At 47.9% G+C, this 11,970-nt stretch overlaps 1 protein-coding gene across 1 annotated transcript; it reads left to right on the top strand.

Annotated features, from left to right (window-relative positions):
• Positions 1–694: 694 nt before the first annotated feature.
• RINL (Ras and Rab interactor like) lies at positions 695–7,989 on the top strand. The gene is made up of 12 exons (XM_081106722.1): positions 695–1,268; positions 1,371–1,459; positions 1,659–1,818; positions 3,855–3,957; positions 4,910–4,982; positions 5,068–5,132; positions 5,409–5,555; positions 5,639–6,025; positions 6,425–6,742; positions 7,003–7,134; positions 7,286–7,449; positions 7,532–7,989. Exons 2-12 carry the CDS (start codon positions 1,410–1,412, stop codon positions 7,586–7,588), a joined length of 1,656 nt encoding a protein of 551 aa, XP_080962848.1. The 5' UTR covers positions 695–1,268; positions 1,371–1,409; the 3' UTR covers positions 7,589–7,989.
• Positions 7,990–11,970: the final 3,981 nt, after the last annotated feature.

Raw genomic sequence — 11,970 nt, 5'->3', positions numbered from 1 at the left:
CTGGCCTCGCTGTTCCTTTCTGTGGGCTCGCAGGGAAGCAGCTGAGGGAGGGGGTGAGAGCTTGGGCCACTTAAGGAAACCAAGACATCTACAGGCTCTTGTGAGAAATAGAGCAAGGGGTGCCAGAGAGGCTCCTACCCCTGACTTCCCATCATCAGGATCCTTCTTCCAAAGCCCTGTTATCTGAGGCCTAAGGCCCCAGAAAGAGGCAAGAAGTCAATTTCAGATCCCCCCCAGCTCCGCCTCTTCCCCCTCCACCCCACCCAGCCAGCTCAGCTTCCTCTCTGTGAGGAAATACTTTCACTTCCTGCTCCTTCAGGCCTCCCCTCGGAGAACAGGTAGGGGCCCCCAGGGACCCAGCAGCTGGCATGGTTATCCCCCTGTGCCACCTTTGGTATTAAGCAGCTCCCCATCCTGCTCTGCCCAGCACCAACCACCTCCTCCTTCCCTCCCATGGGACCCAGGTGAGCACCTGCCTCCTTCCCCCACCCCTCTTGCCTGCTCCTCCCTGGACAGGGCACCTGCTCTGGTTCCCCCTTCCTAACACCGTGGGCTTCTGGTCAGCGGGCTGGTTGATTTGTTAAGCTGTTTATTATCCATCTTCTCTACCCGCCCCAAGAAGATGGATGCCCCCTGAGAGCAGGCCTATTCTGTCCCCAGGCCACAGGCACCTAATTCTGGGCCTGTACTCAATATTTGTGGGATGCATGGATGCCTGGATGCATGGACCCAGGTTTCCTACACCTGGGAGTGCTACAGGGGAAATGTTCAAAAATGCCCACTATAGGACTCTGTACCTGGTTAAGAGTTGGGGTCCGATGGACAGATAGAGGGATGTCTATATGAGAAAGCAAAGATTAAAATAATGGTAGAATCTAGGTAGTGGGCATATGGGAGTTCCCTATAAATTCTTTTCCATTATTTTTGTTGTTTGAAATTTTTCATAAAAAAAATATAATGGGGCAATATTTGAGGGCCCCTCTGTGGTCTGAAGGGCGGAGGAGGGGAAATTGTATAACTTTGGTGTCATGGATCCTAACTAGGCACCGGGTCTTGGCTAGGCTTGTTACTCAACTGGTCCACATTCACACGGCTGCGCTGGATATTAAAACCTGAAACATTTCCCTACCATTTGGTAAATGTTTGTCATTTTGAGTCCTCTCCCTCTCCCCTACCCCAAGACACACTGATCTTCCTGCTGGCACGCCCAGAGCACACCGCCATCCAGTGGTGGAAGAATTCACACCTGGCACAGCAAGGAGCCGTAGGTCCGTTCCAATTGGTCAGGGTCTCTGCCATGTTGGTTGTAAATATTTTGAACATAATCCCTGAACTAGAGCAGCCTTGAGCCTTATCTTCCTCCCTGCCAGAGGCCAGGCCATGGCTTGCTGGCCTCCTACATCCTGAGGATGGCCCAGCCGGAGGACCAAGCCTTGGCATGCCCCACCAATGGGGAGAGGTGAGTAGTACTGGGGCTGGGGTCTCCATCTCCTGCCCCTGGATTCAGAACCCCTTCCATCCAATTGGTGCCCCGCACAGGACCCCTTACCCCATCTCTGATCCCTCACCCCCAGGCTTTCCTTTCCTACCCTTGATCCCACCTCAGTGTCCAACTGCCCATCTCTGACCCCTGGTCTCCCGGACCCTGCACTTCCCAGACTGGTCCCATCACAGGAGAATGGAGCAGGTGAGACCTGCTTAGGGGTTCTCAGGGCCCCAGAGCCACTTCTTCGACTGCAGAGGACCTGGGGAGTGTGGCAGGTCCCAGAGCTGGACGCCCAGGCTGCAGAAGCCCTTTTGGAGCTGTGGCCACCCGGGGTGAGTATTCATAGCTGGAGACCCTTTCTGACCCTCTCATGACACCCTGGATCAGTTAGGACTCTGCTGGTTGTTAGTGACATACACAAACAGGCCAAGCCATAAAGGCTACTTATTGATTCAAATGACTGAAAACCCCAGAATTTCAGGAATGCCTGGATCCTGAGTATCAGACAACTTACACAGTTCTCTTCATCCTAATTCTTTGCTTTGCTTTAAACTGTGGGGAATTCTGAATGTTTTGGGCTGTAAGTAACAAATGCTCATTCTATAGTAGTTTAAACAAATAAGCATTTATATTTCTTTTTTTATATATATATTTTATTGATTTCTTACAGAGAGGAAGGGAGAGAGACAGAGAGTTAGAAACATCGATGAGAGAGAAACATCGATCAGCCGCCTCCTGCACACCCCCTGGAGATGTGCCCGCAACCCAGGTACATGCCCTTGATCAGAATCGAACCTGGGACCTTTCAGTCCGCAGGCCGACGCTCCATCCACTGAGCCAAACCGGTTTTGGCTATATTTCTTTTAAAAATATATATATTTATTAATTTTAGAGAGGAAAAGAGAGGGAAATCATTGATTGGCTGCCTCCTGGACACCCCACACTGAGGACTGAGCCTGCAACTCGGGCATGTGCCTTGACCTCCTGGTTCATAGGTTGATGCTCAACCACTGAGCCATGCCAGCCAGGCTATTTCTTTGTGTTGTTGTTGCTATTTTGTTTTATTAATCTTCACTTGAGGATATTTTTCCATTGATTTTTAGAGAGAGTGAAAGGGAGGGATGGGGGAGAGAGAGAAAGAGAAACATCTATGTGAGAAAGACACATTGATTGATTGCCTCCCACACACGCCCCAACCAGGGATCTAACTCACAACCTAAGTATGCACCCTTGACTTGGAATCGAACCCACGACACTTCGGTGTGTGCACTGATGCTCTAACCAGCCAGGACAGCATTTATCTTTCTAACATAACCAGAAAGGCAACTGCTGGCTCTAGTTCAGCACCTTAAGTGGCATCAAGGGCAGCGTCCGCAGTTCTCTTGGACTTTCCCATAGTTGCCCAGTGGCTGCTCCGGGTCCAAGCACATGTGTGTGTTCCAGGCCAGAAGGGAAGAAAGGAAGCACCAGTTGCATCTGTTTCTTTTATCAACAAAAGCGATAGCCTTTACATTTGATTGAGAATATATGGATGGGGCCCAGAAGCAATATTTTTTAAAGCTCATCTAGGAATTATACAGCCAGAGATGGGAAGCCACTGACTATTATTCATCTTCTATGGCTGTGCATATTAATGCCCTGTACAAAGTTGGGGTTCTGCAAGGAATAGGGGATAGATTTGGATAAGACAACTAACGGGTCTATCATAGCTCCCTCCTTGAGGGAGCTCTCTCCTTATGGTGTCTGAGATGGCTGTCCCGAGCACAGCACCACACCTCAACAGATTTAGCAACTCCATTGTAAAAGGCTTCTTGCCCTGGCCAGTGTGACTAAGTTGGTTGTGTGTTGCCAATGCACCGAAAGGCTGCTGGTTTGATTCCAGATCAGGACACATGCCCAGGTGGCAGGCTTAATCCCCAAGTGTGTGTGTGTGTGGGGGGGGGGGGGGGCAGGGGGGGATTAATGTTACACTCCCACATTAGTTTCTCTCTCTCTCTCCCTCTCCCTTCCTCTCTGTAAAAATCAATAAACTATTAAAAAAAAAAAAAAAAAAAAAAGGCCTCTTCCCAAAGAGCTTCAGCAAAATTCCTGTGGAAGATTCCCATTGGCTGAGCTTGGGTCACATGCCCATCTCTGAACTACTCACAGTGGTCAGAGAGCACTGTCATCCTATTGGCTAGCTCAGATCATGGACTCACTCTGAGGACTTGTGGGGAGTCAGCCCACGCACACTGACTGAGAAGGAGTGGGGATCTTTAGAGGAAACTTGGAGTGTGGAGCCCTAAATAAGGGAAGTAGATGCTAGGCAGGCAAAAGTAACACATCTGCACAAATCCTCTTCATGCTGACCTTTTTCTCCTCCCCACAGAGTTTTCTGGTCACAGGACATGAACCCAGCCAGGTCCTGGTGTTGAGAACAGGACCTTCACCAGGGGAAGTCAACACCTACCAGATCCAGAAGCTTCCTGGAGGTGAGGTGCCTACCCCCGAGTTTGTAGTCAATAGCAAATTTATCATCAAGAATGGCCAACTTTACTTCCAAAATATCTCCCAATTCTTCCCAGTCCTCTCTGCCTTCATCACCCTAGTCTGAGCCATCATCACCTTTTTCTCAGACAATTTCAGTAGCCTCCTCTCTGGTATCCCCGTGCCTACCCTTTCCTTCCGGCAATCCAATCTGGGCACAGCAGCCAAAGTAGTATTTCAGTCAATCAGATGTTATATATTTCTGTTTTAAACTCTTAAAGGATATGCAATATCCTTAGTTAAAAATTTAAACTCATCATGGGTTATAAGGTGTTTCAGTAGGCAACCTGCCCACCTCTCCATCTGCTGCCCTTCATTCACTCTGCTCCAGCCACACTGTACTCTTCTCTGTTCCTTGGGCACGCTAGATGAGTCCTAGCCTCAGGGCCTTTGCATTTGTTTACCCCAAGTTAATGCTCTTCTTTGAATGATTGATTTATTTCCATCCTTCAGCCCTCTGTGGAAATGTAACCTTCCTTGACTGCCAGAGTTAAGAAAGCCCTAGTCATTTTCAATTACTCTATTTTGTTTATAGCACTCAATATAATATACTTCACTTATCTTTATTTTTCTATTCATTTATTTTCTGTCTTCCTCTACTAAAAGGTAAGCCATAGGAAGGCAGTGATTATGTCTGCTTTTTGACAACTGTATCCCCAGTATCTGGGAATGAAAAGGTGTTCAATAAATACTTATATGTCCAATGAATGAATATTTGGTGGCATAAGTGAGATGCAAGCCTAAAGATGCAGGAAAATATGGAGACTCAAAGGAGTAGAAATTCCCCCGTTCTGAAGGTTCTTGGGGGTTCAGGACTTGGGAAGAGAGAGTCGCAGGGAAGAGGAGGCTGCCACCCCTCATGTTTTCTAACTTGTCCCTCCTGGCCCCCTTCCCTAGGTGTGTCTCTGGAATCCTCTCACCTCTGCATGCCAGACCTGCCCCATCTCCTGGCCTTCCTGTCAGCCAGCAGGTACAAGTTACCCATCAAAAGGGCTAAGGGGGATCCTTCCTTAAAACACCTACCCACATTGTAGCTCCTACTTCTCTTTCCTCAGGGATGTTTTGCCCAGAACACTGCTCTTGCCCCCTCCCACTCTAGGGACTAGAGAACAACACACAGGTGAGGCATGGTTCTCTAAGGGAGGGAGAGACCAACTTTCTGCCTACTTGGTCCCAGAGGATGGCAATTGGCAGACCAACTATTAGGTTTGAGGGAGGGTAAGGAAGGACATCTGAGAGAGCGGGAGGCGGGACTCCTGGGCCTGAATAAGGATGAGCCAAGGCCAAACCACAGCTCTTTCAGTAATAAGGCTGGGAACTAAGTCTCCTGATGCACTGAAGGGACCAGGGTTGGCCCCTTGGACATCAGGGACACCTCACTTCTGCTGGCCCTCAGATACTCTGCAGAATGGCAGTGGCCAACTCAACACCTCAGAGAGGATGATCTCTGTGGTGAACAAGCTCTACCTGGAGACCCACAGAGGGCAAGGGATGAAATCTCCCCCAGAGGCAGCTCCAGAGGCTACCAAGATAAGTGATCCAGGTTAGCTGGGCAGGGCCCTGGGTCCTTGAGATGAGGAAGCTGCTGCTGCTGTTCCGTGGGACCAACCCTGTTTTCACATTCAGCCCCCAGGAACACCACCCCTCATCGGGTCTCTTGGGTGGAAGGCCCGCTCAGCCCAGAAGTACACCATCCTGGGCCAGCTCTGGCCAGCCTGGGGGAGGAGGAGGAGGACTACCAAGAAGGAGGACCTGAGGATGTGCTTACTAGTCATGTCCAGGCTCTCGCCAGGGCCCGGAGGAGCTATGTGGCCAGGCAGTTCCGAGGCCTTCAGGCACGCCTCACATCAGAAGCTGAGGGCCCCCACAGGCCTGGGGACCCCGCCACCGAGCTGCTCCAGGATGTGCGGCACCTCCTTACTGACCTCCAGGATCACTTAGCAACGGACCCCAATGTCAGGGCTATCTTTGGGAGCAGAGGGCCTGGGGTCCCCCAGAAGAACGAGGATCTTGGTAATAGGACTGGGAGGGGATTTTTAGCCACTCCCTGAACCCACATCGTTCATATATGTACCATCCCTTGGACCTACATATGTGTTCACACCCCAGTTCTTCCTCTCTCTCCCTGTGCAAACTGCTTCCTTTTCCACTCACATGCCCTTTCTATAGGTAGTACCACCTCTTCTATTCACCACCACTCCATCTCACACAGGTGTGACAGCCATGATTCCCTCCCCCACATGCGTATTCACACCCAGGCTTCCTCTTCCACATGTGTTCATACCCATGTCTACACTTGTGGGTGGCCAGAAGTTAGGGAGGGGTGGCGGTAGGCCTGGGTGGGTGGGTGGAGCGAGCGGGTTGGTGCGGGTCAGGGGTCAGCCGAGCGACTCTTCCCTCCGCCCCTCGCAGGCCCCGCGGTGGAGGCAGCCTTGTGCCGGGCAGTGCTGGCGCCACTGATGCCGGCCCTGTGGACACGACTCCGCACGCTCAGGGCCCCAGAGCTGAGGCGACTGCGGAGGCAACAAATAGCCCTGCGGGCGGGGGCTGGGCCTCCCGGAGCTCAGGGGGCTGGGCCTGAGGGACAGGGCGCCGCCCCCACCCTGCGGAGCCGCATCCACTCACGCCTCCGGCACCTCCACGCTGCCTGTGCCCCACGCCGCAAGGTGGCGTTGCTGCTGGCGATGTGCAGTGACATCTACGAGGGCCTGGCTTCGGGCGAGAAACAAGGTAAAGGAGGAGAGCCTGCATCTACCTGGATGTGGACCGCCCTTGAGGGTTGTAGGAGCCGTTTAGGAGGTGCCTGTGTGCAAGTCCAGGGGCGAGGGTGGCATGTTCTATGTGAGGTGTCTCTGCAGGCCTGGAGATCAGGTAAGAGGCATTTGCACCCCAAGCAAGTGAGGGGCAGCCAGCGCTCGCTGTCCTGGGGATCGGATGGAAGGGGCCTGCACATCCCCGTCCAGCTCAGAGCCTGCCCTTGGCGTCCCCAGAGCCCCTGGGCGCCGACGCCTTCCTGCCCGCGCTGACTGAGGAGCTTATCTGGAGTCCGGACATCGGGGAGACACAGCTGGACGTGGAGTTTCTTATGGAGCTCCTGGATCCTGAAGAGCTACTGGGAGAAGGTGAGCCCCCATCCCCAGAAGTCAGGACCCAACAGGGGGGCACCCCAAACAGCCTCACCTGCAACAGGAGGAAAGGCTGGCAAACTGCGGGGGCCTTCGGGCCACCAGGAAAGCCGGGAGAGCTGCACCAACCCCTTCTTCTTGCCCCTAGTTGGTTACTACCTGACCACGTGGTTTGGGGCCCTGCACCACATCGCCCACTATCAGCCCGAAGCTGGACGAGCTCCACAGGAGCTCAGTTCCGAGGCCAGTGCCTCCCTGTGCCAGTGGCATCGCAGGCGAACGCTACAAGGACAGAGCCACTCCAGACCCCAGGTGACCGCTGGGTTGGACTGTGGGTAAAGGGGAGGACTGGCCCAATTGCCTTTCTGATTCAGGTTCCTGCCTGTCCCCCCAGGCTGATCTGCCCTTTGAGGAACCCTGGGAAATACAGACTGGGCCAAGAGACCAATGATGAATAGGGATCTCAAACCTTTCTGCTCTTCAAGCAAGATGCAGAGGCACCTGTTGTTTAGGAGCAGCAAGGAAGAGGAGGTCCCAGGAAAAGGGAATGGCTTACCTTGGGGTCTTTGCATTGGCTGTTCCTGCTTCCTGGAATGCCCTTCCCTAATATCCACACTGTTCCTTCCCTCCCTTCCTTCAGATCTTGAGGCAGATTTCACAGTCTCAGTGACGTTCTCTCAGACACAACTGTCTGCAACTATATAACTCCTCTCCCTTGACCTCCCTGTGGAAGGCAGAATAAGGCACCCCCCACCTCCTCCAATGTCCTCTTCCTGGTACCCAGAATCTGTGACTCTGTTACTTTACATGGTAAAATGGATGTTATAGATGCGATTAAAGATTTTTAAGGTGGGGAAGTTATCCTGGAATCTGGTGGGTCCAATATCATCACAAGGGTCCTTATAAGAGGGAGGCAGGAGGTTCAGAGTCAGAGGAAGAGATGTGATGATGCAAGCAGAGGTTGGAGTAAAGGCCAGGAGCTAAAGAAAGCAGGCACCCTCTAGAAGTTGAAAAAGACAAGGAGTGGATGTTCGCCTGGAACCTCCAGCAGAAATTCACCCTTTGATTTTAGACCCCTAAGATCTAGTTTGGACTTCTGACCTTCAGAACTGCAAGATAATAAATTGGTGTGGATTTTGTTAAGCCACAAAGTTTGTGGTAATTTGTTACAGCATCAGCAGGAAACTAATACACCCTACCCTGATCTGAAATTGAACCTCCTGGTTCATAGGTAGATGCTCAACCACTGGGTTGGGGGCTCAATCCCCAGTAGGGGGCGTGCAGGAGGCAGCCAATCAATGATTCTCTCATCATTGATGTTTTTATCTCTCTCTCCCTCTCCCTTCCTCTCTGAAATCAATTATTTATTTATTTATTTTTAAAGGGCAGGTAAATGGGAGGCTGTCAGATCCTATACGTCCTTGTTAAAAAGTATTCTGGATCTTTTCTAATTTTTGAGCCACCACGATCTGAGCCTTTTGTCTTGACTTTTGTTTTTTTTACATCTAATGTACATTAACATACCAGGAACAAAAGTAACAGTATTAAACCAGTAACACTGATTAGGAAAAAAAAAAATCTTATATTAGACAAGGAAGTACCTGAAGAGGAACAAGTATCGACTATTATCCAGAAGTTCCAATTTTTCTACTGGGCAGTTAATTTCATCTATTCCTATATTTAGACAATATCTAAAATACTCATCTAGATTAGATCTATATATAACTCTACTAGGGGAATTATTAGGGAGTGTTCTTGGAGAGGTTCGTCCAAGAGAGGTCCTTTATAATAGATAAAGTCTGAAAAAATGTACCAAAGCTTATATTGATAGTAGAAGACCACTAGTGTGGCCAACAAAATTTCATTATCATAGCTGATAATCAGAATATCATTGTCTAGTAGGTGAGAAAGATTAGCAGGTACCCAAGTTAAATTTTTCATGTTTAGTAAGGAGAAAGGTCTGGGGAGACAGATACTGTTTTCATTAGGGTACCATAAGGAGGATAATATATATATGGAGAGAGAGAGAGAGAGAGAGAGAGAGAGAGAGAGAGAGAGAGAGAGAGAGAGAGGAGAGAGAGAGGGAATGCAAATTAGGCCAGGACACCGTAATGGGTCATGACCAAACAGGAGGAGGTTGCACGCACAGGTAAGGCCCGGAGTGGAGACAGAGACAGACCCAGAGTGGCCTGCCCGAGCTGGCACGGCAGCTCTGGTGCCCGGAGTGGACACAAGCAGGGGGGCAGGGGGGCCTGGGGCGGAAGTCAGGCGCAGGTCCCAGCTGCCCTGTGGTGCCAGTCAGGCCTGACTCCCATGGTGGGCCGCAGGCTGCGGCGGGGCACCTCCTCGCGCGATTTCCATCATGCCCTGGGCCTCTAGTAACAATATAAAAAAATCATTTTATATGCATTCAATCAATAACAATTAGATGATATAAGAACAAGGTTGAGCAGCATCAATTTGTGAGCACACAGGCCTTCCTTGTAATGTCTTGGGATGGCTGTCTACCTCCTCCATAGTCGGTGGCTTCTCATCTTTGAGATGAAGGTGAGTGTCAGAGACAGGGGCAAATGTCCATTCATGGTTAGGCACCTGATAAGGTCCCTTTAACACTGTTGGAGAGAGACTTTAATGAATGTATTTCCCAATGGACAAAAAATCTCCGGGTTGTCATGGTTTTTGAATCTTTATCTCCTGGGAGTACTGTGAAATGAATGTTACTAATTTATTAGTTCCTATAATGCAGAATATCTGCTTTTTAGTTTTCCTTATATTTGGGAAACAAAATATTTAAAAATCAACAATATTTTAAGAATAATTAGTCTCTCCCTAACCTGTTTGGCTCAGTGGATAGAGAGTCGGCCTGCGGACTGAAAGGTCCCAGGTTCGATTCCAGTCAAGGGCATATATATATTCCTTGGTTGCGGGCACATCCCCAGTAGGAGGTGTGCAGGAGGCAGCTGATATTTCTCACTCATCAATGTTTCTAACTCTCTATCCCTCTCTCTTCCTCTCTGTAAAAAATCAATAAAATATATATTTTTTAAAAAGAATAATAAATCTCAATTCATTTAGTTCCATGGTTATTTTTGTTTATCCTAATTATTTGCCAGTAGTTTTTTGAATTCAGTTATTCCTTGAAGTTCTATAAATCTTCATCCAGTTCAAAGATAATAGCCTACTTAGAAGCCTGCAACTTAAAGTAGGTCAGAGTCCTTTACATGGATTTTTCTAAAGATATAATATATCTGCAAATGCATCAGAATAAAGCAACAGCTGTCCATGAATGACAAAATTTAAAAGTGGTATGGTTATAGATTTGATTATAATGCAATTAATAAAAAACTGTGCTTTCCTATAAGATATAACATTCCAAGACAACAATTTCTTGGTAAATAGTAATTACTATAAAATGACATAGAGAATTATACAAAATTTGTATATTTTTAGATTCAATATATAATTTCAGCATATAAAGAATAAAAAATATGTAAGACTTTAAAATGAGGCACATGGTTGCAAGCGGTATATTGAGCTTGAAAAATAATACATAGCCCTAGCCAGTTTGGCTCAGTGGATTTAGCGTCAACCTGTGGACTGAAGGGTACCAGGTTCGATTCTGGTCAAGGGGATATGCCCAGGTTGCGGGCTCGATCCCCAGTAGGGGGCATGCAGGAGGCAGCTAATCAATAATTCTCATCATTGATGTTTCTATCTCGCTCTTCCTTCCTCTCTGAAATTAATTTAAAAATATTAAAAAGAATAATAAAACATAAACTCCCCATATTTGAAACACAAATATCCAGGGTATCACTGCCAAACACCCGCACAGGGAATTATCACTCTTGGTTTGCCTGGTGTCCCTGACTGGACACATGCTACCCCTGAGAGTTTCCTGTTTGAACTTGGCTCTGAATCTTTGCAAGTTCCTTTCTGAAGCAGACTGAAATTTCTATAACATTCATTTTAACAAAATATATGTATATAAATAGGACATAGTTATTATTAATTTTTATTTGACAAAGCTTCCCACATAATTTCAAGTATATTAAATTGGCCTAATTTAGTTTAAAAATATTTCTTTTAAGAAGAGAGAATAGCCCTAGTGGGTTTGGCTCAGTGGATAGAGCGTTGGCCTGTGAACTGAAAGGTCCCAAGTTTGATTCTGGTCAAGGGCACGTGCCCGGGTTGTGGGCTCGATCCCCAGTGGGGGACTTGCAGGAGGCAGCTGATCTATGATTCTCTCAAATCATGGATGTTTCTATCTCTCTCTCATTCTTCCTTCCTCTCTGAAATCAATAAAAATATATTTTAAAAAAAGAAGATAGAATAAATCCTTGAGTCATTCCAGGGCCCATTGGAATGACCCAAACTCATTTCTCAGGTAAAGGTCTTAAAATTCAAACTTTGGATTGTCAAATATACTTAACCAAAAGATTATATCATCGCCGAAACCGGTTTGGCTCAGTGGATAGAGCGTCGGCCTGCGGACTGAGGGGTCCCAGGTTCGATTCCGGTCAAGGGCATGTACCTGGGTTGCGGGCACATCCCCAGTGGGAGATGTGCAGGAGGCGGCTGATCGATGTTTCTCTCCCATCGATGTTTCTAACTCTCTATCTCCTTTCCTCTCTGTAAAAAATCAATAAAATATATATATATATAAAAAAAAAAGATTATATCATCAACTCTTTGTAAATGTAGGTAAAAACAACAACAACATATTTTATGGTAATGACTCTAAAAGACATTAATCAAACTTAAATCTTTTAATATTTAAAAATTTTGTCCAGGCCACAGAATTCTGCTTAATTTATATAAGTATTTACTATTTTT

The sequence above is a fragment of the Myotis nattereri genome (assembly GCF_964212035.1).
Source record: "Myotis nattereri genome assembly, chromosome: 15".
In the NCBI taxonomy this organism is placed as follows: domain Eukaryota; kingdom Metazoa; phylum Chordata; class Mammalia; order Chiroptera; family Vespertilionidae; genus Myotis; species Myotis nattereri.
The sequence above is the reverse complement of the archived record's forward strand: the minus strand, read 5'-3'. Positions and strand labels throughout refer to the sequence as shown.